This window comes from Nerophis lumbriciformis, linkage group LG37 (assembly GCF_033978685.3).
Source record: "Nerophis lumbriciformis linkage group LG37, RoL_Nlum_v2.1, whole genome shotgun sequence".
Classification (NCBI taxonomy): Eukaryota; Metazoa; Chordata; class Actinopteri; order Syngnathiformes; family Syngnathidae; genus Nerophis; species Nerophis lumbriciformis.
This window is the reverse complement of record NC_084584.2, coordinates 7154662-7177872: the sequence shown is the minus strand read 5'-3', so window position 1 is coordinate 7177872 and position 23211 is coordinate 7154662. Positions and strand designations below refer to the sequence as shown.

General features: G+C 45.0%; 1 protein-coding gene across 1 annotated transcript in view; it reads left to right on the top strand.

The window, feature by feature from the left end:
• Window positions 1-23211, top strand: part of LOC133577201 (uncharacterized) — a 55112-nt gene that overhangs the window by 8735 nt on the left and 23166 nt on the right. The window contains exons 2-8 of the mRNA XM_061930834.1: window positions 7305-8049; window positions 8112-8246; window positions 14790-15297; window positions 15357-15463; window positions 15539-15564; window positions 20445-20485; window positions 20575-20619. Coding sequence (XP_061786818.1) covers window positions 7305-8049; window positions 8112-8246; window positions 14790-15297; window positions 15357-15463; window positions 15539-15564; window positions 20445-20485; window positions 20575-20619 — 1607 coding nt within the window. The remainder of the gene's footprint in view (window positions 1-7304; window positions 8050-8111; window positions 8247-14789; window positions 15298-15356; window positions 15464-15538; window positions 15565-20444; window positions 20486-20574; window positions 20620-23211) is intronic.

Sequence of the window (23211 nt, the reverse complement as noted above, 5' to 3'; positions counted from 1 at the left end):
GGCAGCAGCTCAACACATGCAGGGTTCAACGTTAAGGTTTTTTTCTACTTGCCCGACTTCTCAAATCTACTTGCCCCAATATTTTTACTTGTCCTGCCTAGGTTTTTTTCTGGTTGTGTAGTGCTCATGGCTTATATCTTACTAAAATCCTTCCTGTTGACTATTTACAACACTACACAGTATTTATTATTAGTATTATTATTATTATCTATAATTACATTTAAATGGCATTGCATACATGTAAAATGAAATGCTATTTCACATCATTTGACCAGTAGCAGTTACACCCATCTGAACAGGTCAGCCACCTGTTTAAAGCCCGATCACAGTTGAAATCTTGAAATGAAGGGCCTTTAACGGCCAAAATATTAACCTGGACAACATTTTAACAGCTGGTTGGCTCAGATTTTATTCTTTTCATTGCATTCGCATGCTGCAGTGGACAGTGGACAATTGAGCTTCAGTCCATGTGTGTTTATCAGGGGCGCCGCTAGGGATTTTGGGCCCCATGAAAATAATCTTTACAGGGCCCCCAACACAGCGGCAACATTTTTTGATGCTATTTTACATACAATTATGCATTTTAATGGTATTTTTGACTATCATTACCATATTTTTTAAAGAAGAACAGCATCACAGTTGACATGTACAGCAGGGGAAGAACTGAGCACTCTGAATACAATGGAATTCATTTTGAGTCATTTATTTGCTGCACCACTAATTCTTAAATTGGAAATAAACTCTTATTGAATAAGAACAGCTTGATAAATGTTTGACTGGATTGATTATTTAACTAATATAGCAGTAAAATGTAAAAATCCAGAGTTTTCTTGAGCTAGCTTATTACCACAGGCAGGGACAAAGTTAATATGCATAACTTTCCACCACAACTAACAAACCCACCTTTTTTTGGAAATATTGGGTGACATATTGTCGACCCTTCAACTCCTTCTCCTCTCTTATTTTCTTTTCCTTTCTTTTTTGGCTGCCTGATTTTTGAGGCATACTGCTGTCTCCTCTGCTTTGCGCTGTGGCGCTGTCTGTGACAAATCGCCGGTGCGCTACCTGCAGCTGATCCAGTCGGACTGAACCATTTTACGTAAATAGAGGGGGGGAGGGAGGGCCCTGCAGGGGTTGATGCTTCCAAAACAAATAAAGGTATTGTTACCAGGACATGGAAAATAAAACATATATGACTATATGTTAGTTAATAACTTGGTGTCATTATTTTTCTGTATTATAATTTCATCATCATTAGGGGCCTCTCTGGGCCCCCCTCCATCATGGGCCCCTAGAATCTGTCTCCTTTACCCCCCCCTTTTCGGCGTCAGTAAAACGCTCGGTGAAATCGCGGATTAATGTTAAATATATGACGAGCCGCGAGCGATGCAGCTATAACCTATCTACTTATAACCTATATTACCCTCGTATTTTGATCCCGTCCGTCCCTCTTCTTCTTCTTCTTCTTCTTCTTCTTCTGGCCCACCAGGTGAATTAAGTGCTATTGGCGGAGTTACAATGCTACCGCCACCTACTGCACCGGAGTTGTAACTACAAGCAACATTCACAGACAGTCCCATTGCTTTTATGAGCGGTCGAGCGAGTCAAAAGCCGAAAAATCCATTTGTGGCGGACGTAAGTCTTTCGTGGCGGGCCGCCACAAATAAATGAATGTGTGGGAAACACTGAAATGACAGACTAAGTTGTGTCTCCATTCTTTATTTTGGCCTTGACTCCGGCCTACAGACTGTACTGGAGGCTGATAACGCCATGACAGTGTTTCATTGATGGATTCTTTGGCATACCGCTAGATGGAGCCTGCGTACCACACTTTGGGAATCACCACTCTCCAACTTGCAGACCAGGGGCCATGAGCTCAGTTTTTACTGGCCAGTAACACATTCTAGGCGGCGTACACACATCTGGCTTTAGGACGTGAAATAAAATAACATGTGTTTTGTGGACTTGGAGAAGGCATTCGACCGTGTCCCTCGGGAAGTCCTGTGGGGAGTGCTCAGAGAGTATGGGGTATCGGACTGTCTGATTTTGGCGGTCCGCTCCCTGTATGATCAGTGTCAGAGCTTGGTCCGCATTGCCGGCAGTAAGTCGGACACGTTTCCAGTGAGGGTTGGACTCCGCCAAGGCTGCCCTTTGTCACCGATTCTGTTCATAACTTTTATGGACAGAATTTCTAGGCGCAGTCAAGGCGTTGAGGGGATCTGGTTTGGTGGCTACAGGATTAGGTCTCTGCTTTTTGCAGATGATGTGGTCCTGGTGGCTTCATCTGGCCAGGATCTCCAGCTCTTGCTGGATCGGTTCGCAGCCGAGTGTGAAGCGACTGGGATGAGAATCAGCACCTCCAAGTCCGAGTCCATGGTTCTCGCCCGGAAAAGGGTGGAATGCCATCTTCGGGTTGGGGAGGAGACCCTGCCCCAAGTGGAGGAGTTCAAGTACCTCGGAGTCTTGTTCAAGATTGAGGGAAGAGTGGATCGTGAGATCGACAGGCGGATCGGTGCGGCGTCTTCAGTAATGCGGACGCTGTATCGATCCGTTGTGGTGAAGAAGGAGCTGAGCCGGAAGGCAAAGCTCTCAATTTACCGGTCGATCTACGTTCCCATCCTCACCTATGGTCATGAGCTTTGGGTTATGACCGAAAGGACAAGATCACGGGTACAAGCGACCGAAATGAGTTTCCTCCGCCGGGTGGCGGGGCTCTCCCTTAGAGATAGGGTGAGAAGCTCTGTCATCCGGGGGGAGCTCAAAGTAAAGCTGCTGCTCCTCCACATCGAGAGGAGCCAGATGAGGGGGTTCGGGCATCTGGTCAGGATGCCACCCGATCGCCTCCCTCGGGAGGTGTTTAGGGCACGTCCGACCGGTAGGAGGCCACGGGGAAGACCCAGGACACGTTGGGAAGACTATGTCTCCCGGCTGGCCTGGGAACGCCTCGGGATCCCCCGGGAGGAGCTGGACGAGGTGGCTGGGGAGAGGGAAGTCTGGGCTTCCCTGCTTAGGCTGCTGCCCCCGCGACCCGACCTCGGATAAGCGGAAGAAGATGGATGGATGGATGGATAAAATAACATGTGGGATGTCTTGGTGAGATCAGTCAGACACATTTTAGAACTGTCTGCATGACTTTATTTACAACAAATGCATCGATTATTGACGTTTACTAATGGATTCTATATTCGTCCATGTGCGATTGCGATGCATCTAAAATGGATTACTTCCTGGCCTCAGCTGTATTTCCCTGTTTCCTATCATGTGTAAACATTTCTTGCAAGATATGGTAAGTTCAAGTGTGATAAAGCTCTCAAAAAAGATGTTAATTGATCAAATAAGAAGAAGTTAAAGATCTATAATCAATATAGATGATATATTACAGTGAGGAGCTTATTTACTGTAACCCAAAGTTAAGATGTGGACTTTGGTACATTGGTTTTCAATCAATCAATCAATCAATCAATCAATGTTTATTTATATAGCCCTAAATCACAAGTGTCTCAAAGGGCTGCACAAGCCACAACGACACCCTCGGTACAGAGCCCACATAAGGGCAAGGAAAAACTCACCCCAGTGGGACGTCGATGTGAATGACTATGAGAAACCTTGGAGAGGACCGCATATGTGGGTAAACCCCCCCCCCCCCCCCCCCCCCCCTCTCTCTAGGGGAGACCGAATGCAATGGATGTCGAGTGGGTCTGACATATTTTGAGAGTCCAGTCCATAGTGGATCCAACATAATAGTGAGAGTCCAGTCCATAGTGGATCCAACATAATAGTGAGAGTCCAGTCCATAGTGGATCTAACATAATAGTAAGAGTCCAGACCATAGTGGATCTAACATAATAGTGAGAGTCCAGTCCATAGTGGATCTAACATAATAGTAAGAGTCCAGTCCATAGTGGATCTAACATAATAGTAAGAGTCCAGACCATAGTGGATCTAACATAATAGTGAGAGTCCAGTCCATAGTGGATCTAACATAATAGTGAGAGTCCAGTCCATAGTGGATCTAACATAATAGTGAGAGTCCAGTCCATAGTGGATCTAACATAATAGTGAGAGTCCAGTCCATAGTGGATCTAACATAATAGTGTGAGAGTCCAGTCCATAGTGGATCCAACATAATAGTAAGAGTCCAGTCCATAGTGGGGTCAGCAGGAAAGCATCCCGAGCGGAGACGGGTCAGCAGCGCAGAGATGTTCCCAACCGATGCACAGGCGAGCGGTCCACCCCGGGTCCCGACTCTGGACAGCCAGCACTTCATCCATGGCCACCGGACCTGTGTGTCTCCCCCTCTACAAGGGGAGCAGAGGAGAAAGGAAAATAAACTACAGATCAACTGGTCTAAAAAAGGGGGGCTATTTAAAGGCTAGAGTATACAAATGAGTTTTAAGATGGAACTTAAATGCTTCTACTGAGGTAGCATCTCTAACTGTTACTGCTAGAACATTCCATAGTACTGGAGCCCCAATAGAAAACGCTCTGTAGCCCACAGACTTTTTTTGGGCTCTGGGAATCACTAATAAGCCAGAGTTCTTTGAACGAAGATTTCTTGCCGGGACATATGGTACAATGCAATCGACAAGATAGGCTGGAGCTAGACCGTGTAGTATTTTATACGTAAGTAGTAAAACCTTAAAGTCACATCTTAAGTGCACAGGAAGCCAGTGCAGGTGAGCCAGTATAGGCGTAATATGATCAAACTTTCTTGTTCTTGTCAAAAGTCTAGCAGCCGCATTTTGTACCAACTGTAATCTTTTAATGCTAGACATAGGGAGACCCGAAAATAATACGTTACAGTAGTCGAGACGAGACGTAACGAACGCATGAATAATGATCTCAGCGTCGCTAGTGGATAAAATACAACACATTTTAGCGATATTACGGAGATGAAAGAAGGCCGTTTTAGTAACACTCTTAATGTGTGACTCAAAGGAGAGAGTTGTTTTAGTAACACTCTTAATGTGTGACTCAAAGGAGAGAGTTGTTTTAGTAACACTCTTAATGTGTGACTCAAAGGAGAGAGTTGTTTTAGTAACACTCTTAATGTGTGTCTCAAAGGAGAGAGTTGTTTTAGTAACACTCAAAACCTGCGAGTATCTGAAGAATGGAGAGGAATGTTTTGACTGCTCAGATGGTAGAGCGGCCGACCAGCGACTTGAGGGTTCCTGGCTCGAACCCAGCTTCCTCCATCCTGGTGTTTGCCGTTGTCTTTGGGCAAGACACTTGACTTACCTTGCTCCCAGTGCCACCCATGTAGCTTAGTGATGTCAAGTGCTTTGAATCACTAGAGAAAAATGACTATATAAATATAATTCACTTCACTTGATACATCTTCAAGTGCTAGAATACAAACTGATATTTACAACCAAATCTTGGCCATTAAAATGGATCAAGTAGTAAGACCTAAAAGTCTATGAAAAATGCTAAATAGTGTCTCTCTTTGAGTTATTTAAATGATAAATAAGTTGGTCCCTAGCCCTCGTCTAAGTACTTTATGAGAAAAGTCAACAATACTGTCATAATAATGATCATTTTCCTATCAGAATTAGGGATGTCCCGATCCAGGTTTTTGCACTTCCGATCCGATACCGATATTGTTTTTGCTTTTCCGATCCGATACCGATACTGACCGATACTGGCCTATCCGAGCATGTATTAAAGTTTACAGTTATTTAGCCTACTTAGTTGTCAGAATCATGTTGAAAAGGGTTTTAGTACTCTTGATAACAACTAGCCAGCTGAATTAGGGGAGTTTGAATAATACACAATGGTTGGTAACAAGAAACTGACCTGTTTATTCAAGGATAAACACAAAATAGACAAATTTATACATGACAAACAGAAATGGCATCATTGAACTAGGGCTGGGCGATATGGCCTTTTTTTAATATTGCGATATTTTAAGGCCATATTGCGATACACAATATATATCTCGATATTTTGCCTTAGCCTTGAATGAACACTTGATGCATATAATCACAGCAGTATGATGATTCTATGTGTTTTGATTGATTGATTGAGACTTTTATTAGTAGGTTGCACAGTGAAGTACATATTCCGTACAATTGACCACTAAATGGTAACACCCCAATACGTTTTTCAACTTGTTTAAGACGGGGTCCACTTAAATTGATTCATGATACAGATATATACTATCAGATATATACTATCATCATAATACAGTCATCACACAAGATAATCACATTGAATTATTTACATTATTTATAATCCAGGGTGTGGAGGGGGGCGCCGGATGTAAGTGTCAAAAAGACAGCCAAAAGAGTTTGATATGAGAATAAATCTAAAGTTAAAATATAGGGTAGAAATGCACCCATTTGCAGGTAATGTAGTCTTGATTTTCAAAATGTTCTTTCAAGGCTTGCATGTATACATTAAAACATTCTTCTTCATACTGCATTAATATATGCTACTTTTAAACTTTCATGCATAGAAGGAAATCACAACTAAAAAAATCAAAAATTTTTTCATACGGTGTTGATGTGGACATTTTTGCCATTTTGATGGTGTGGACGTGTGGCACCGAATGGAGATAAGCGTCTCGACAGACGTCACAATATTTGAACAATGATGACGAAAACTGTTGTCTCTGTCGTGTCCGTGTGTCGAAAATTGTTATGCGCTTATTTTTTTATTTGATTTTGTGCGTGGCATAGATTTGCCGTGCGCAGAGGACGCTTGAGCAGGCGCGCACCTTCGCGGCTGCGCTAGCATCACAGCTAACGTTAGCCATGCCGCTACCTCGCTCTCTGCTGGGAGAGGACGTATACGTATGTGACGTATGACGTGACAGTATGTGACGTGTGTAAGAAGGTGCGCTCGCTGTCTGTGAGAGGGAGACACAGGAAAGAGTGAGAAGAGCCTGTCGTGTAATGCCAGCAGCTAAAAGCAACTGCGTGAGAATTGTGGATGTGTTGAAGGTGTGCTGGAAAATGCGGAACGGAAATTACGGAGCAGCAGAAAAGTGGAATGTATTATTTAAATAGGTGCGTTGGAAAACACGGACCGGAGTTTTTTTTTAAACTGGATCTGGATCGGCATTTTCCCATGCCTTGCCGATACGCAATTTTTGGCAAATATCGGCAGCCAATCCGATCCAAATATCGGATCGGGACATCCCTAATCAGAATCATACATACTTGATTGGAATGAGGTACGTGTCCTAATAACAGCAACAGGCTGCTTTTTTAATGCTGCGTCTGAAATGATCGGTGAGTACAGGTGTACCTAATCTTGTGACCTGGCCTAACCTTTGTTACATCACTGTCTCTTTTCCTCAGGCAAAAGCAATCAAGTTCCAAGCTCTGAGAGCCAAGTTTCAGGAGGAGGCTCTCCTGGTTCAAAGTAAAAGCACTCGACCAGCTGTAGCCCAGAAACCCAAAAACCTTCCTCCTGCCGGAGGCCACTGCAGTTCTCTGGTCAACAGTCTCAATGTTGCCACCGAAAACCAGAGCAAAATGCTTCCCAGGGTCATCTTGAGAGATGGACCGCGGGCTTCTGGGGGAAGGCGGCCAATTTCTTTTCCACCTCAGGGGACCTGCCCTTCTTCCCCGTCCCATAGCGGGGAGCGCATGACAGGGCAGTCCCTGAAAGAAGGACCGGTGCCTGGACAAGAAGAGGAACTGGAGACGGTGAAAGAAGTGCTCTCACAAAGCAAAGTCAAAAAGAAGAATGTGCTGCTTCCTTTCAAGTCCAAAGTGTCCAAGTTAAACCCAGAAAAGGTGGAGGAGCCCACGTACACCGACTTGAGCACCAGACCTTTCAGTGCTCCTGGCGAGCTGCCCTCTGTGGAAACTGAGACCTCAGTGGACGCTGTTTGGCAATCAGATGTCTCGGTCACACCTCCGTCAGCAGAGACCAATGGCTTTGTTAGCACCTTGGAGAAGGCAAAGAAGAAGTTCTCTCGCCGGCGGATGTTGATCTTCAGCAAAACAAAGAGTCTGCGTTCACCTTCACCTGTCCTCCTTCCCCCCCTGGCTTGCATCTCTGCTCGTCCTTTCTCCAGAGTCAACAGTTGGCCTCCAAGTGGGTCTCACTTGTAAATTCCTCCCATGCTGTTTCTCTAACCATGCTTTGTGTCTCCCAAGAGCCTACTGCAGTAATCAAGCATCCTTCCTGCTGGCCTCCTCCAAAGAAGCCCCTGCCTGACTTGTGCTCGCTGGCGCTGAAGCCATTGAAGCCCCCCAGGCCTCCATTAGTGGATCTCAGCCCTCTGGTCAATGGTGCGTCCTTTTTCTTCTCATTTTTACTTTGGACATATTCAGGCGCCCTCATTCCTGCTACAGCAAGAAGACATTTGGTGTTGGCCTTGAAGGATGAGACATTGAAGTGCTTTTACATTTACATACTCAAACACAGCATTATTAGAAGCAGGTAATAGAACTGTAGTCCAGCAATCCTTCACCTTTTGGACCTGTCTTAGTCTTTTATGTGTTCATCACAAAGATTATGACTTAGCCTCTAGTTTAGGTCAGGCTGCTTAGACCAGGGGTGCTCATTACGTCGATCGCGAGCTACCAGTCGATCTCGGAGGGTGTGTCAGTCGATCACCAGCCAGGTATTAAAAAAATTGTCCTAAAAATGAGCGATCATAAATCTTCACTATGACGTCACTTTCGTCACTTGATTGACATTCACGGCACCCGACCCGAGGGTCTTCTGAGATGACACTGACTGCTGCCAGCTCATTGAAATTACCGACTGGAAGGCGAGAAACACTTTATTTCAACAGACTCTGGCGCCGTACCTGTCGTCAAAACTCCAAAGACCGACTGCACAGTTGCGCTAACAAAATAGGAGTCACAGAAAGCTGGCGTGCACAAGCTAGCAAGCTACGGAGTTTGCCGACAATGTATTTCTTGTAAAGTGTATACAGAGGAGTACGGAAGCTCCATCCATCCATCTTCTTCCGCTTATCCGAGGTCGGGTCGCGGGGGCAGCAGCTTAAGCAGGGAAGCCCAGACTTTCCTCTCCCCAGCCACTTCGTCCAGCTCCTCCCGGGGGATCCCGAGGCGTTCCCAGGCCAGCCGGGAGAGATAGTCTTCCCAGCGTGTCCTGGGTCTTCCCCGTGGCCTCCTACCGGTCGGACGTGCCCGAAACACCTCCCTAGGGAGGCGTTCGGGTGGCATCCTGACCAGATGCCCGAACCACCTCATCTGGCTCCTCTCGATGTGGAGGAGCAGCGGCTTTACTTTGAGCTCCTCCCGGATGACAGAGCTTCTCACCCTATCTCTAAGGGAGAGCCCCGCCACCCGGCGGAGGAAACTCATTTCGGCCGCCTGTACCCGTGATCTTGTCCTTTCGGTCATAACCCAAAGCTCATGACCATAGGTGAGGATGGGAACGTAGATCGACCGGTAAATTGAGAGCTTTGCCTTCCGGCTCAGCTCCTTCTTCACCACAACGGATCGATACAGCGTCCGCATTACTGAAGATGCCGCACCGATCCGCCTGTCGATCTCACGATCCACTCTTCCCCCACTCGTGAACAAGACTCCGAGGTACTTGAACTCCTCCACTTGGGGCAAGATCTCCTCCCCAACCCGGAGATGGCACTCCACCCTTTTCCGGGAGAGAACCATGGACTCGGACTTGGAGGTGCTGATTCTCATCCCAGTCGCTTCACACTCGGCTGCTAACCGATCCAGTGAGAGCTGAAGATCTTGGCCGGAGGAAGCCATCAGGACTACATCATCTGCAAATAGCAGAGACCTAATCCTGCAGCCACCAAACCAGATCCCCTCAACGCCCTGACTGCGCCTAGAAATTCTGTCCATAAAGGTTATGAACAGAATCGGTGACAAAGGGCAGCCTTGGCGGAGTCCAACCTTCACTGGAAACGTGTCCGACTTACTGCCGGCAATGCGGACCAAGCTCTGACACTGATTATACAGGGAGCGAACTGCCACAATAAGACAGTCCGTTACCCCATACTCTCTGAGCACTCCCCACAGGACTTCCCGGGGTACACGGTCGAATGCCTTCTCCAAGTCCACAAAGCACATGTAGACTGGTTGGGCAAACTCCCATGCACCCTCAAGGACCCTGCCAAGAGTATAGAGTTGGTCCACAGTTCCACGACCAGGACGAAAACCACACTGTTCCTCCTGAATCCGAGGTTCGACTATCCGGCGTAGTCTCCTCTCCAGTACACCTGAATAGACCTTACCGGGAAGCTGGACAAATAAAATGCCAAAAAGCAACCACTTTCATGTGGTATTGGACAGAAAGGAGGACTTTTTTTCTCCTCCATTCGAAAATGCGGACCTTATCAGCACCACTGCATAATCAATGCAAGTCATCAGAATCAGGTAATACACCAACTTATATTCTTGTCTTCATGAAAGAAAGGAATCTATATGTGTTAAACATGCTTGTATTATCATTAAACACCTTTTACTTGTTAACAATATTAACTATATGTGTTAAACATGCTTGTATTATCTTTAAACACCTTTAACTTGTTAACAATATTAACTATATGTATTAAACATTCTTGTATTATCATTAAACACCTTTAGATTTTTAACAATATTAACTATGTGTTAAACATGCTTGTATTATCATTAAACACCTTTAACTTGTTAACAATATTAACTATATGTATTAAACATGCTTGTATAATCATTAAACACCTTTAATTTTTTAACAATATTAACTATATGAGTTAAACATGCTTTCATTATCTTTAAACACCTTTTACTTGTTAACAATATTAACTATATGTATTAAACATTCTTGTATTATCATTAAACACCTTTAATTTTTTAACAATATTAACTATGTGTTAAACATGCTTGTATTATCATTAAACACCTTTAACTTGTTAACAATATTAACTATATGTATTAAACATGCTTGTATTATCATTAAACACCTTTAATTTTTTAACAATAGTAACTATATGAGTTAAACATGCTTTCATTATCTTTAAACACCTTTTACTTGTTAACAATATTAACTATATGTGTTAAACATGCTTGTATTATCTTTAAACACCTATAACTTATTAACAATATTAACTATGTGTTAAACATGCTTGTATTATCTTTAAACACCTTTAACTTGTTAACAATATTAACTATATGTATTAAACATTCTTGTATTATCATTAAACACCTTTAATTTTTTAACAATATTAACTATGTTAAACATGCTTGTATTATCATTAAACACCTTTAACTTGTTAACAATATTAACTATATGTATTAAACATGCTTGTATTATCATTAAACACCTTTAGTTTTTTAACAATAGTAACTATATGAGTTAAACATGCTTTCATTATCTTTAAACACCTTTTACTTGTTAACAATATTAACTATATGTATTAAACATACTTGTATTATCATTAAACACCTTTAATTTATTAACAATATTAACTATATGTGTTAAACATGCTTGCATTATCATTAAACACCTTTAACTTGTTAACAAAAACATATATTTCATAAATAAGTAAATATAAATTATATATATGAATGAGGTAGATCCCCACGACTTGATCAATTGAAAAGTAGCTCGCCTGCAGAAAACGTGTGAGCACCCCTGGCTTAGACAATTACATACTAACCAAATATAGTGCATAAAGTTCAAGTACCACTGATAGTCACACACACACACACACACACACACACACACACACTAGGTGTGGTGAAATTAACCTCTGCATTTGACACATCCCCTTCTTCACCCCCTGGGAGGTGAGGGGAGCAGTGAGCTACGTCCAGGAATCATTTTGGTGATTTAACACCCAATTCCAACCCTTGATGCTGAGTGCCAAGCAGGGAGGTAATGGCTCCCATTTTTATAGTCTTTGGTATGACTCGGAAGGGACTCATAAATAACCCAGGAATATAAAAGTACATACAATTATGTTGTGCTGAAATCAATAATGAATATTTGTAACTAAACTAAATAAAATTTAAGTCTAGATTAAAATCACTTCATCACTTGAGTCATAATTTTTGCGCTTAAGAAGCTTCTCTGACTGTTATCTCCAGACTTGTTGTGTTCGTTTGATATCGTCATTACTGCCACAAGTGGTGGAAAAGTGTATTACAGCTGAGAAACATGTTTTTAGGCAGTCCAACAATGTTTCAGAAGTGTAAATAATCTAAAACCTTTCACTCCTGATAATGTGTTGCAGTATCTCTGATGTGATATTGCTAACACTTGAATTGTATTTAAATACTAACTGGTTTTGATGTCAAACCTGTAAACATTAGCCACGCCAGCCTTATAACAACTGATGATTAGACTCAGAATCAATTCTCCACTCAAATGGTATCTCACAATGTATTATTTGCTATGAAAATGATCAAAACAGGTTACTAAAGGTCCTCTTGGCTGCTGATAAATACGCACAGTGACTTAGATGGACGTAGCCTTTTTGAAATTGATTCTTAAAACTTTTTTTTTTTTTTTAAATGCTGAACATTATGAATCGGAAGAAATATGAACCGGGATTTGGATGTGAATGACATTTTTTAAGACCCCTACTAATATAGATTTTCTCAGTGCTGAGTGAGCAGGGGTTAAAGTTTTGAAAAAACCTAATTGCAATTTTTCTCTCAAATTGCGAGTCGATTGTCCATTTTTATATTTTATGAATGTATAAAAAGTGCAAAAATAATGTGTGTTACTTTTAGACTGTCAATCAACATTCTTGTCTTAAGGTGCCACACATTAGAACGATATGCAATCATTTACTTCCAAAAATGTTGTACTTTATGCAGACAGACTCCGAACTTTTGTCTACATCATGCTCTTAAACTGAAGAAATAACCGATTAAAGCGTTTATCATGTCATGTAATCATATTATATCATATTATGCAAGTAGCCATTTAAAAGAATAGACTTATATTATATTAGACCGGGGTGGTGGTTCCTCTCTTTAAGAAAGGGAACCGGAGGGTGTGTTCTAACTATCGTGGGATCAGACTCCTCAGCCTTCCTGGTAAGGTCTATTCAGGTGTACTGGAGAGAAGGCTACGCCGGATAGTCGAACCTCGGATTCAGGAGGAACAGTGTGGTTTTCGTCCTGGTCGTGGAACTGTGGACCAGCTCTATACTCTCGGCAGGGTCCTTGAGGGTGCATGGGAGTTTGCCCAACCAGTCTACATGTGTTTTGTGGACTTGGAGAAGGCATTCGACCGTGTCCCTCGGGAAGTCCTGTGGGGAGTGCTCAGAGAGTATGGGGTATCAGACTGTCTGATTGTGACAGTCCGCTCCCTGTATGCTCAGTGCCAGAGCTTGGTCCGCATTGCCGGCAGTAAGTCGGACACGTTTCCAGTGAGGGTTGGACTCCGCCAAGGCTGCCCTTTGTCACCGATTCTGTTCATAACTTTTATGGACAGAGTTTCTAGGCGCAGTCAAGGCGTTGAGGGGATCTGGTTTGGTGACTGCAGGATTAGGTCTCTGCTTTTTGCAGATGATGTGGTCCTGATGGCTTCATCTGGCCAGGATCTTCAGCTCTCACTGGATCGGTTCGCAGCCGAGTGTGAAGCGACTGGGATGAGAATCAGCACCTCCAAGTCCGAGTCCATGGTTCTCGCCCGGAAAAGGGTGGAGTGCCATCTCCGGGTTGGGGAGGAGATTTTGCCCCAAGTGGAGGAGTTCAAGTACCTCGGAGTCTTGTTCACGAGTGGGGGAAGAGTGGATCGTGAGATCGACAGGCGGATCGGTGCGGCGTCTTCAGTAATGCGGACGCTGTATCGATCCGTTGTGGTGAAGAAGGAGCTGAGCCGGAAGGCAAAGCTCTCAATTTACCAGTCGATCTACGTTCCCATCCTCACCTATGGTCATGAGCTTTGGGTTATGACCGAAAGGACAAGATCACGGGTACAAGCGGCCGAAATGAGTTTCCTCCGCCGGGTGGCGGGGCTCTCCCTTAGAGATAGGGTGAGAAGCTCTGCCATCCGGGAGGAGCTCAAAGTAAAGCCGCTGCTCCTCCACATCGAGAGGAGCCAGATGAGGTGGTTCGGGCATCTGGTCAGGATGCCACCCGAACGCCTCCCTAGGGAGGTGTTTAGGGCACGTCCGACCGGTAGGAGGCCGCGGGGAAGACCCAGGACACGTTGGGAAGACTATGTCTCCCGGCTGGCCTGGGAACGCCTCGGGGTCCCCCGGGAGGAGCTGGACGAAGTGGCTGGGGAGAGGGAAGTCTGGGCTTCCCTGCTTAGGCTGCTGCCCCCGCGACCCGACCTCGGATAAGCGGAAGAAGATGGATGGATGGATGGACTTATATTTCTCGTCACTGTTGACATTTTTATCATTGCAGTGTAAATAAGTTAAATAAACAAACAAAACAATCAAATTGACTCATTTCTGCAAGCAAAAATTTAACCTAAATAAAAATTTAACTTTTTACATTGCTTTTTTTTTTCCCCAGTTGTTCGTCTGTGTTGATGGGCCCATATTGCCCATCTGATTTGAAGCTGGCTCTGTCATCTTATTTGTGTTACTCTGTGAGCGCTGAGACGATAGGATAGCACTTAATTGTGAAAGGAGGTCTCACTGCGTTCAGTTATTTCTACTGTGCCATGCACAGTCTGAGACATCTTTCTCCTTCTTTAAAGCGAGAGACAAATAAACGTGTGTCTAAACAATTCTGATTGGCGAAAATGTCTGTCACTCAAATGGCGGTAAAAAGTGGGGAAAAAGTCAGTTTTGCAGTTATTTATTGCACTAATTAAAAGCTCCATGTTGATTAATCGTGCAGCCCTACAAGGAGTGTTGCTGCTTTTGTGCTATTTCTTCCTAGACATGCTCCCTGATATCATGCAAGATGCCCCAGACTCAGAGCACGTGTCCATCTCCAACGCTGTCCTGGATGCTCCTGACTTTCCAGACTTTGAGAACCCCAATGAAGAACCATTACAGGCTGAAGCGGTAGACATTGCCGCTCTCGATCTGGAGTTTCTAGACTTAGGAGCTCTTAACTCTCCACCTCCTGCACCAACTCCAACTGGAGTCCTTGAGTTTGAGGCTCCTCAGTCCGACACCTGCAATTCCACAGGGGCCAGTGAGAGCCCTTTTGCTCCAGATCTGAACCTGGGCTGTCTGAACGGAATACCTCTTGATCCAGCCAGCTTCTCTGAACCCACAAATCTGACAGACTTCCTAACGCTGGATCCATTGATGCAGAGTGAGGACGTGATGGTGCCCTCAGCCCTTCATCTTGATGAGACCGAAGGCCATTCTGCCCCTGAGGAAACCCAGCTGGGTTTTCAAGACGCACCGGCCAATGAGGAGATTGACACGCATACATGGTGAGATCTCATCAAACTTGTTTTCTCAGCCTTTCCTGAATCTTTCTTTATCCTTCTAGTGTCCATCAACAAGACTATGAATGTGACAACGTGTATGAAGATGTGGAAAACGTCAACAAGTTCATCCTGAGCCAGAACTTGCGCAGGCAGAAAGTCAGCGTAAAAAGTAAGTTTCTATTTGGTTTCTGAAAACAAAACCCATGAATGAGATTCATGTCTTTGCCAACCATTTTGTTTGCAGATCCATATGCTGACAACCACCCAGTGGTAAATCCTTTTCCTTTTCCCACAGAACTGCAATGTATCTGTGGCATTGGCATGGTTGTTTCATGTGAATAATTAGTTATGCTACAACTAATAATAATAATAATAATAATACCTGGGATTTATATAGCGCTTTTCTAAATACCCAAAGTCGCTTTACATGTGTGTGTGAAAAAATAAATAAAAATAAATAAATAAATAAGAGACACCTAGGGCAGGGTCAGTTTGGAAAGGCTAATGTGAAGAGGTGAGTTTTTAGGGTGGCTTTGAAGGTAGGGAGGGAGGGGGCATCTCTGATGTGCCTGGGGAGAGCGTTCCAGAGAGAGGGGGCAGCCACGGAGAAGGCCCTGTCGCCCCAGGTTCGGCGCCTGGTCTTGGGGTACCTCGAGGAGGCCGGCATCACTAGACCCGAGGGAACGGGACGGGACGTGTGGCTGGAGGAGGTCAGAGAGGTAGGGTGGTGCCAGGTTATGGAGTGCCTTGTAGGTGGTGAGGAGTATTTTAAAGGTGATTCTGTATTTGACAGGCAGCCAGTGGAGGTCATGAAGGACAGGTGTGATGTGCTCTCTGGAGCGGGTTCCGGTGAGCAGGCGGGCAGCAGAGTTCTGGACGTATTGCAGTTTTGTTGAGGGTTTTGGAGGTGATGCCGTAGAGGATGCTGTTGCAGTAGTCTAGCCGGGATGAGATGAAGGCGTGGGTGAGGGTTTCGGCAGCGGAGGATGTGAGGGAGGGCCGGAGACGGGCAATGTTTCTGAGGTGGAAGAATGCAGTTTTGGTGATGTGGTTTACGTGGGGGAGGAGTGAAAGGGTGGGGTCGAAAATTACACCTAGATTGCGGATGTGGGTGGAGGTAGTGACAAGGGAGCCGTCGATGTTTAATGAAAAGTCCTGAGTGGAGCGAGTGAGGGAGTCGGGGCCAATGATAATTATTTCAGATTTCTTGCAGTTGAGTTTTAGAAAGTTTTTTTTTGCATCCAGGTTTTTATGTCTGTGAGGCAGGTGGTGTGGGTGGCTGTGGCGATGGTCGTGGTGGAAATGTATAGTTGTGTGTCGTCGGCATAGCAGTGAAATTGAAGGCCGTGGTGTCGGAGGATCTGACCGAGGGGTAGGAGGTAGATGGTGAAGGGTAGGGGGCCAAGTACTGAGCCCTGGGGGACGCCGTGGGTGACTGGGGCAGTGGAGGAGGTGCAGTTGTTGGTTGAGATGAATTGCTGACGGTCAGAGAGGTAGGATTTCATCCAGGAGAGGGCAGTGCCGGATAAACCAAGGGAGGAGTGGAGGCGTGTTAGGAGGATGGAGTGGTTGATGGTGTCGAAGGCAGAACTGAGGAGGATGAGGATGGAGAGGGAACCAGAGTCGGCGGAGAGGAGGATGTCATTGGTGACCTTGAGGAGGGCAGTTTCTGTGCTGTGGAGTGAGCGGAAGCCGGATTGGAACTTTTCGTATAGGTTATTGTGGTGAAGGTGGGATTTGATTTGGGAGGCAACTGCACGTTCGAGAATTTTAGAGAGGAAGGGGAGGTTGGAGATGGGCCTGTAGTTGTTGGGGGAGTTGGGGTCGAGACCGGGTTTCTTGAGAATGGGGGTGATGGCAGCCAGCTTGAGGGCAGGAGGGACAGAGCCAGTGGATAGGAAGGAGTTAATTATAGTGGTGAGGGGAGGCAGGCTATGACTAAAGTGGATGGGATTGGGTCGAGGATGCAGGTGGAGGCTTTTCATACCAGAAGTTATGGAGGATAGGTCAGTTGTGGTGATTTCGGAGAAGAAGTTGAGTGGGTGGTTGGAGAGTAAAGGGGGGGGCATGATCAGGGGTAGTGGAGAAGGTGGGAGAGGAGGCGGCCAGTTCAGAGTGGATGACAACTAAGCTTATTATTACAGACATTACCACCTTATCAAACATAACATGAAGTTATTGACTCACAACGTCAGTTTGGTTTCCTTCATGCGCATCTTATCCGATTTAAAACAAAAAACAGGGTTTTAGGGCCAAAGAAAATGTGCGCTGATTTAAAAACTATTCCACACATCACTGTACACCCCCCGATATCACCATTTGACGTATTTGTTTCAGACATTAACAAGTTACATTTGCACAATTCAGCATGTCTGAAAAGTGTGTCTGTCATAGAGATGCGCGGTTTGGGGACACAACCGCGGAGTCCGCGGATTATCCGCGGATCGGGCGGATGAAATTAAAAAAAATAAGATTTTATCCGCGCGCGGGTCGGGCGGTTGAAATAAAAAAAAAATTAGTTTTTAAATAGATTCAGGCGGGTGGCAGTTAAACCAATTCGGAAATATATATACATAGTTAAATGTTGTTACCCACATACGAAAAACGAGCAGGCACCTGCTGCATATGCCACAACAGAAGAAAAAAAAAGAAAAGAGATGGACACTTTTACGGAGCGGAGAAGGGACGCCTCGCCGGGGTCCGGGACCGAGGCCCCTTCCCCCGAGAGGGCCCCACCGGGAGCCGTAGCTGAGGCGATCCGCGAGAAGGGCCCGACGCACGTCCAGGGTCACCACCGCGCGCACCGACACCCCGCCTCGTCCGCCTTCGCCGCGGCCGGCGTCACACGCAGCAGGTAGGCAGCTTGCCTGCCCGCCACCCCCGTGGCCGGGGGCTCGTAACATGGGTCACTCCGCGCACTCCGCCCGCACAGCTTGCCTGCCCGCCACCCCCGTTGCCGGGGGCGCGTAGCAGGCGTCACTCCGCGCGCAGTGCGCTCACGAAGGGGGTGGGGCTCACCCTGGTTGATATGGAGAGCAGGACGGTGGCCATGGAAGTCGGAACCCGCTCAGGAGTGTGTAACAACCCACCTGCCGAATCAACTAGCCCTGAAGATGGATGGCGCTGGAGCGTCGGGCCCATACCTGGCCGTCGCCGGCAGCGAGACGCGCTTGGAGGTGCGCTCAGCGTGGCTCCCATATGATTGCGCACTGGTGTGCGTCTGGGTCGTGACAGCGTGGCACGCGAAAGTCTGCTGCATTGGATCAGTCTTCTTTCTTTAACAGGCAAAAGCTTTATAACCTCACCATACCTGCCAACTTTTGAAATCAGAAAAGCCTAGTAGCCAGGGTCCAAGGGCCGCAGGCCCCGGTAGGTCCAGGACAAGGTCCTGTTGGAGGGTTCAGGGCTTCGCCCCCCGACGCAAAATGATTATTAGCATTCAGACAGGTTAAAATGTTGCTAAAACCATCACTTTTCTATCAGTCACAGTGACTTTTCAAAACAAAAATATTACAGCAAAAATCATATGGGTTGATTGGCATGTTTATTCTGTAAGCTAACTTCAATAGTTTGAAATTATTTTGACAGTTAATGCCAGTTATCCTGTCAACCTTTCACAAGACTTCAATTTGTTAATTGAAAGTATAAACAGTATAAACACTTTTTACAGTAAACAAATGGTAAAACAGTACTAAACAATTCCATAAAAAAAAAAATTGGTGTCATTATTAACTTTCTGTCCAAGCTTGTATAATCTACTGCCTTGTTCAATTGTAAAAAATATTCTGTGCCTAAAATTCACATTTCTATCACAATTATCATACTGTAAACATGGTAAGCTAACTTCATTAAAATTAATAGTCCTGTCAATAGCATGGAATTACAATTCAAATGTAGTTTTTTTGTAAGCCTTTCAAAAGAATTCAAAATATGAAAAATTAATGAAAATTAATTTAAGCCATCAGACACTTAAAGTGGCACATCACATCTCTAATGTAATCATTTTAACTTTTCAACAGAAATAGCACTGCAAAAATATTAAGGACATACTTCTGTATTTTGGTAGTTATGCTGTCAACATTTAACAAGATTTCTTCAACTTGGACTTGAAAGCATAAATAGTATAAACACTTTTAACAGTATGTCGTGCTGTGAAATACAGCCGACAGGATTGCGCACCAAACACGAAGCAAGGCCAAAGCGCATATGCATGGTGCAGGAGAACAAAGGACTTCTTTCATTTAAGGTTTGTGATAAACCATCAAACTCATTCGTTAAAAGGACTCTATAGTAATATAAAGCGAATTTTTCTGGACATTATCATGCAAGAAAAGTTTATTTTTGGGACCGCGATCACCGCGTAATGATTTTTAAAGGTTGCATTACAAACATTTAACTGTCCCATGTGATCAGCCAGTGCGATTGGAAATCCATGCTCAATTATTGCCTCCGTAAATAAAACTTTGGCATTTATCACATCCAAAGAATCTGTTTGGGCGACGAAAAACGTTGAAAGTTTTCCACTTGTATCGCTAGCAACGGCATTAGACTTGTGTTTTTTTGTCCCAACGTGGTCTTTTACATCGCTAATTCCTCCGTGTCCGATCGAAAAATCTTGTCTGCACAAGGTGCAATTCGCGTAGTTTTCACCTTTTTTTTTTTTAATTAATGAAAAACCGTATTTTTTATCACTGCAACCGTAACCCGGAATAGGTTGATGAAAACCGTATGAATTACGGGAAAACCGGAGTAGTTGGCAGGTATGCCTCACTAATGCCTTGCATCGTCTATATTAGATATATAACAACGGGCGGGTGCGGGCGGATGGCGGGCGGGTGCAGTTCTGATCAAACGTTACATCGGGTGGATGGCGGATGGTTGACGACTTTCTGACGCGGTTGCGGATGAAATAAATTGCCTATCCGCGCATCTCTAGTCTGTCACAAACAATTTCTTCTCAACATAACTTTTGCATGTTTAAGTTACGTTCACTCGGTGCAACCAAGTCAGTCGTGGCGTTCAGAATTAAGGTGCCATCTTCCGTACGGAGTAAGAAAGACAGTCCTATTATTATATTGTGTCCTAATTGTCCTAGTTGTTACTCCATCTGTGCTGCTGAATGACAAATAATTGATTGTGTTTACTTCAAGAAGGAGGAGGTGTCTCTTAACATTTGGCCACGGAATCCATGGTATGAGCATCTCTTTTTGTAATTTGACATAGATTTTTGCCAGATGGAGGACAGCCTTTGATTTTCTCCCACTGTGCCGATTCCAACAGGGCCGCTGTGTCAGCAGAACAGTCATCTTCTAATCATGTGCACAGGTATGTAACACCTCAATCAATCAATCAATGTTTATTTATATAGCCCTAAATCACAAGTGTCTCAAAGGGCTGCACAAGCCACAACGACATCCTCGGTACAAAGCCCACATAAGGGCAAGGAAAAACTCACCCCAGTGGGACGTCGATGTGAATGACTATGAGAAACCTTGGAGAGGACCGCATATGTGGGTAACCCCCCCACTCTAGGGGAGACCGGTCTGACATAATATTGTGAGAGTCCAGTCCATAGTGGATCCAACATAATAGTAAGAGTCCAGTCCATAGTGGGGCCAGCAGGACACCATCCCGAGCGGAGACGGGTCAGCAGCGCAGAGATGTTCCCAGCCGATGCACAGGCGAGCGGTCCACCCCGGGTCCCGACTCTGGACAGCCAGCACTTCATCCATGGCCACCGGACCTGTGCCCCCCCCCCCCCCCCCTCCACAAGGAATAGGGGAGCAGAGGAGAAAAGAAAAGAAACGGCAGATCAACTGGTCTAACGGGGGCTATTTAAAGGCTAGAGTATACAAATGAGTTTTAAGATGGGTGTCACGTTCAAACACAGGACATCTATTAAACAAGACAAAAGGCAAAGAATCAAACCGAGACAGAATTCAATTTGGACTCAATTGAGGAGAGACATGCGTCAACCTGTAACCTCTTACAGTGTCTTAGCACGCTCTGACGAAGAAGGTTTTCGTCTCCTCTTTTAATTCAGATGTTCCATGTTCACGCACCAACATATGTCACAGCAGGAATGGTAAGTGTGTAAAAGAGTCATTGTTTTCGGTCGCTTTGAAGTCCAAGAAGCGGATTTCTCGGGCTTGGGCTCTTCCTGGATCCAGCCGGGGCAGGTGTTGGAGGACAATGGATAACCCCTCCCGTCTCCTGACCACAGTGACTTCAAGAGGGCAGCGGGTCGTAAATAGCGTTGACTTCAGTTACCAAATAGTTGGAAGAGAGCTTGTGAAATACTTCAAAGAGAGTTCGTTTAACACTTCAAAGAGAGTTCCTCTGGGAGTTGAGCAGATCCTGCCATCTGTCCGTGTTGAAATCACAGTGGCGTTTCACGAGCCTTCTTCCTCTTGTTAGGCCTCGAAATACAGCATTCATAATACAACATTTTTTTTGTGATAACTTACAAACAATTATTCCAACAATGGGACTTAAATGCTTCTACTGAGGTAGCATTTCTAATTGTTACCGGGAGGGCATTCCATAGTACTGGAGCCCGAATAGAAAACGCTCTATAGCCCGCAGACTTTTTTTGGGCTCTGGGAATCACTAATAAGCCGGAGTTCTTTGAACGCAGATTTCTTGCCGGAACATATGGTACAATGCAATCGACAAGATAGGACGGAGCTAGACCGTGTAGTATTTTATACGTAAGTAGTAAAACCTTAAAGTCACATCTTAAGTGCACAGGAAGCTAGTGCAGGTGAGCCAGTATAGGCGTAATATGATCAAACTTTCTTGTTCTTGTCAAAAGTCTAGCAGCCGCATTTTGTACCAATTGTAGTCTTTTAATGCTAGACACAGGGAGACCCGAAAATAATACGTTACAGTAGTCGAGACGAGACGTAACGAACGCATGAATAATGATCTCAGCGTCGCTAGTGGATAAAATAGAACACATTTTAGCGATATTACGGAGATGAAAGAAGGCCGTTTTAGTAACACTCTTAATGTGTGATTTAAAGGAGAGAGTTGGGTCGAAGATAATACCCAGATTCTTTACTGATTCGCCTTGTGTAATTGTTTGGTTGTCAAATGTTAAGGTGGTATTATTAAATAAATGTCGGTGTTTAGCAGGACCGATAATCAGCATTTCCGTTTTCTTGGCGTTGAGTTGCAAGAAGTTAGCGGACATCCATTGTTTAATTTCATTAAGACACGCCTCCAGCTGACTACAATCCGGCGTGTTGGTCAGCTTTAGGGGCATGTAGAGTTGGGTGTCATCAGCATAACAATGAAAGCTAACACCGTATTTGCGTATGATGTCGCCTAGCGGCAGCATGTAATTGCTAAAGAGTGCAGGGCCAAGAACCGAACCCTGAGGAACTCCGCACGTTACCTTAACATAGTCCGAGGTCACATTATTATGGGAGACGCATTGCATCCTGTCAGTAAGATAAGAGTTAAACCACGACAAAGCTAAGTCTGACATACCAATACGTGTTTTGATACGCTCTAATAAAATATTATGATCGACGGTATCGAAAGCAGCGCTAAGATCAAGAAGCAGCAACATAGATGACGCATCAGAATCCATCGTTGGCAGTAGATCATTAGTCATTTTTGCGAGGGCTGTCTCCGTTGTTTATAAAGTCTTTAGTTTATTGACTGGGATGCTCGCTCGTCCTGTCTCCGTCCATCCATCCATCCATCCATCTTCTTCCGCTTATCCGAGGTCGGGTCGCGGGGGCAGCAGCCTAAGCAGGGAAGCCCAGACTTTCCTCTCCCCAGCCACTTCGTCCAGCTCCTCCCGGGGGATCCCGAGGCGTTCCCAGGCCAGCCGGGAGACATAGTCTTCCCAACGTGTCCTGGGTCTTCCCCGTGGCCTCCTACCGGTTGGACGTGCCCTAAAGACCT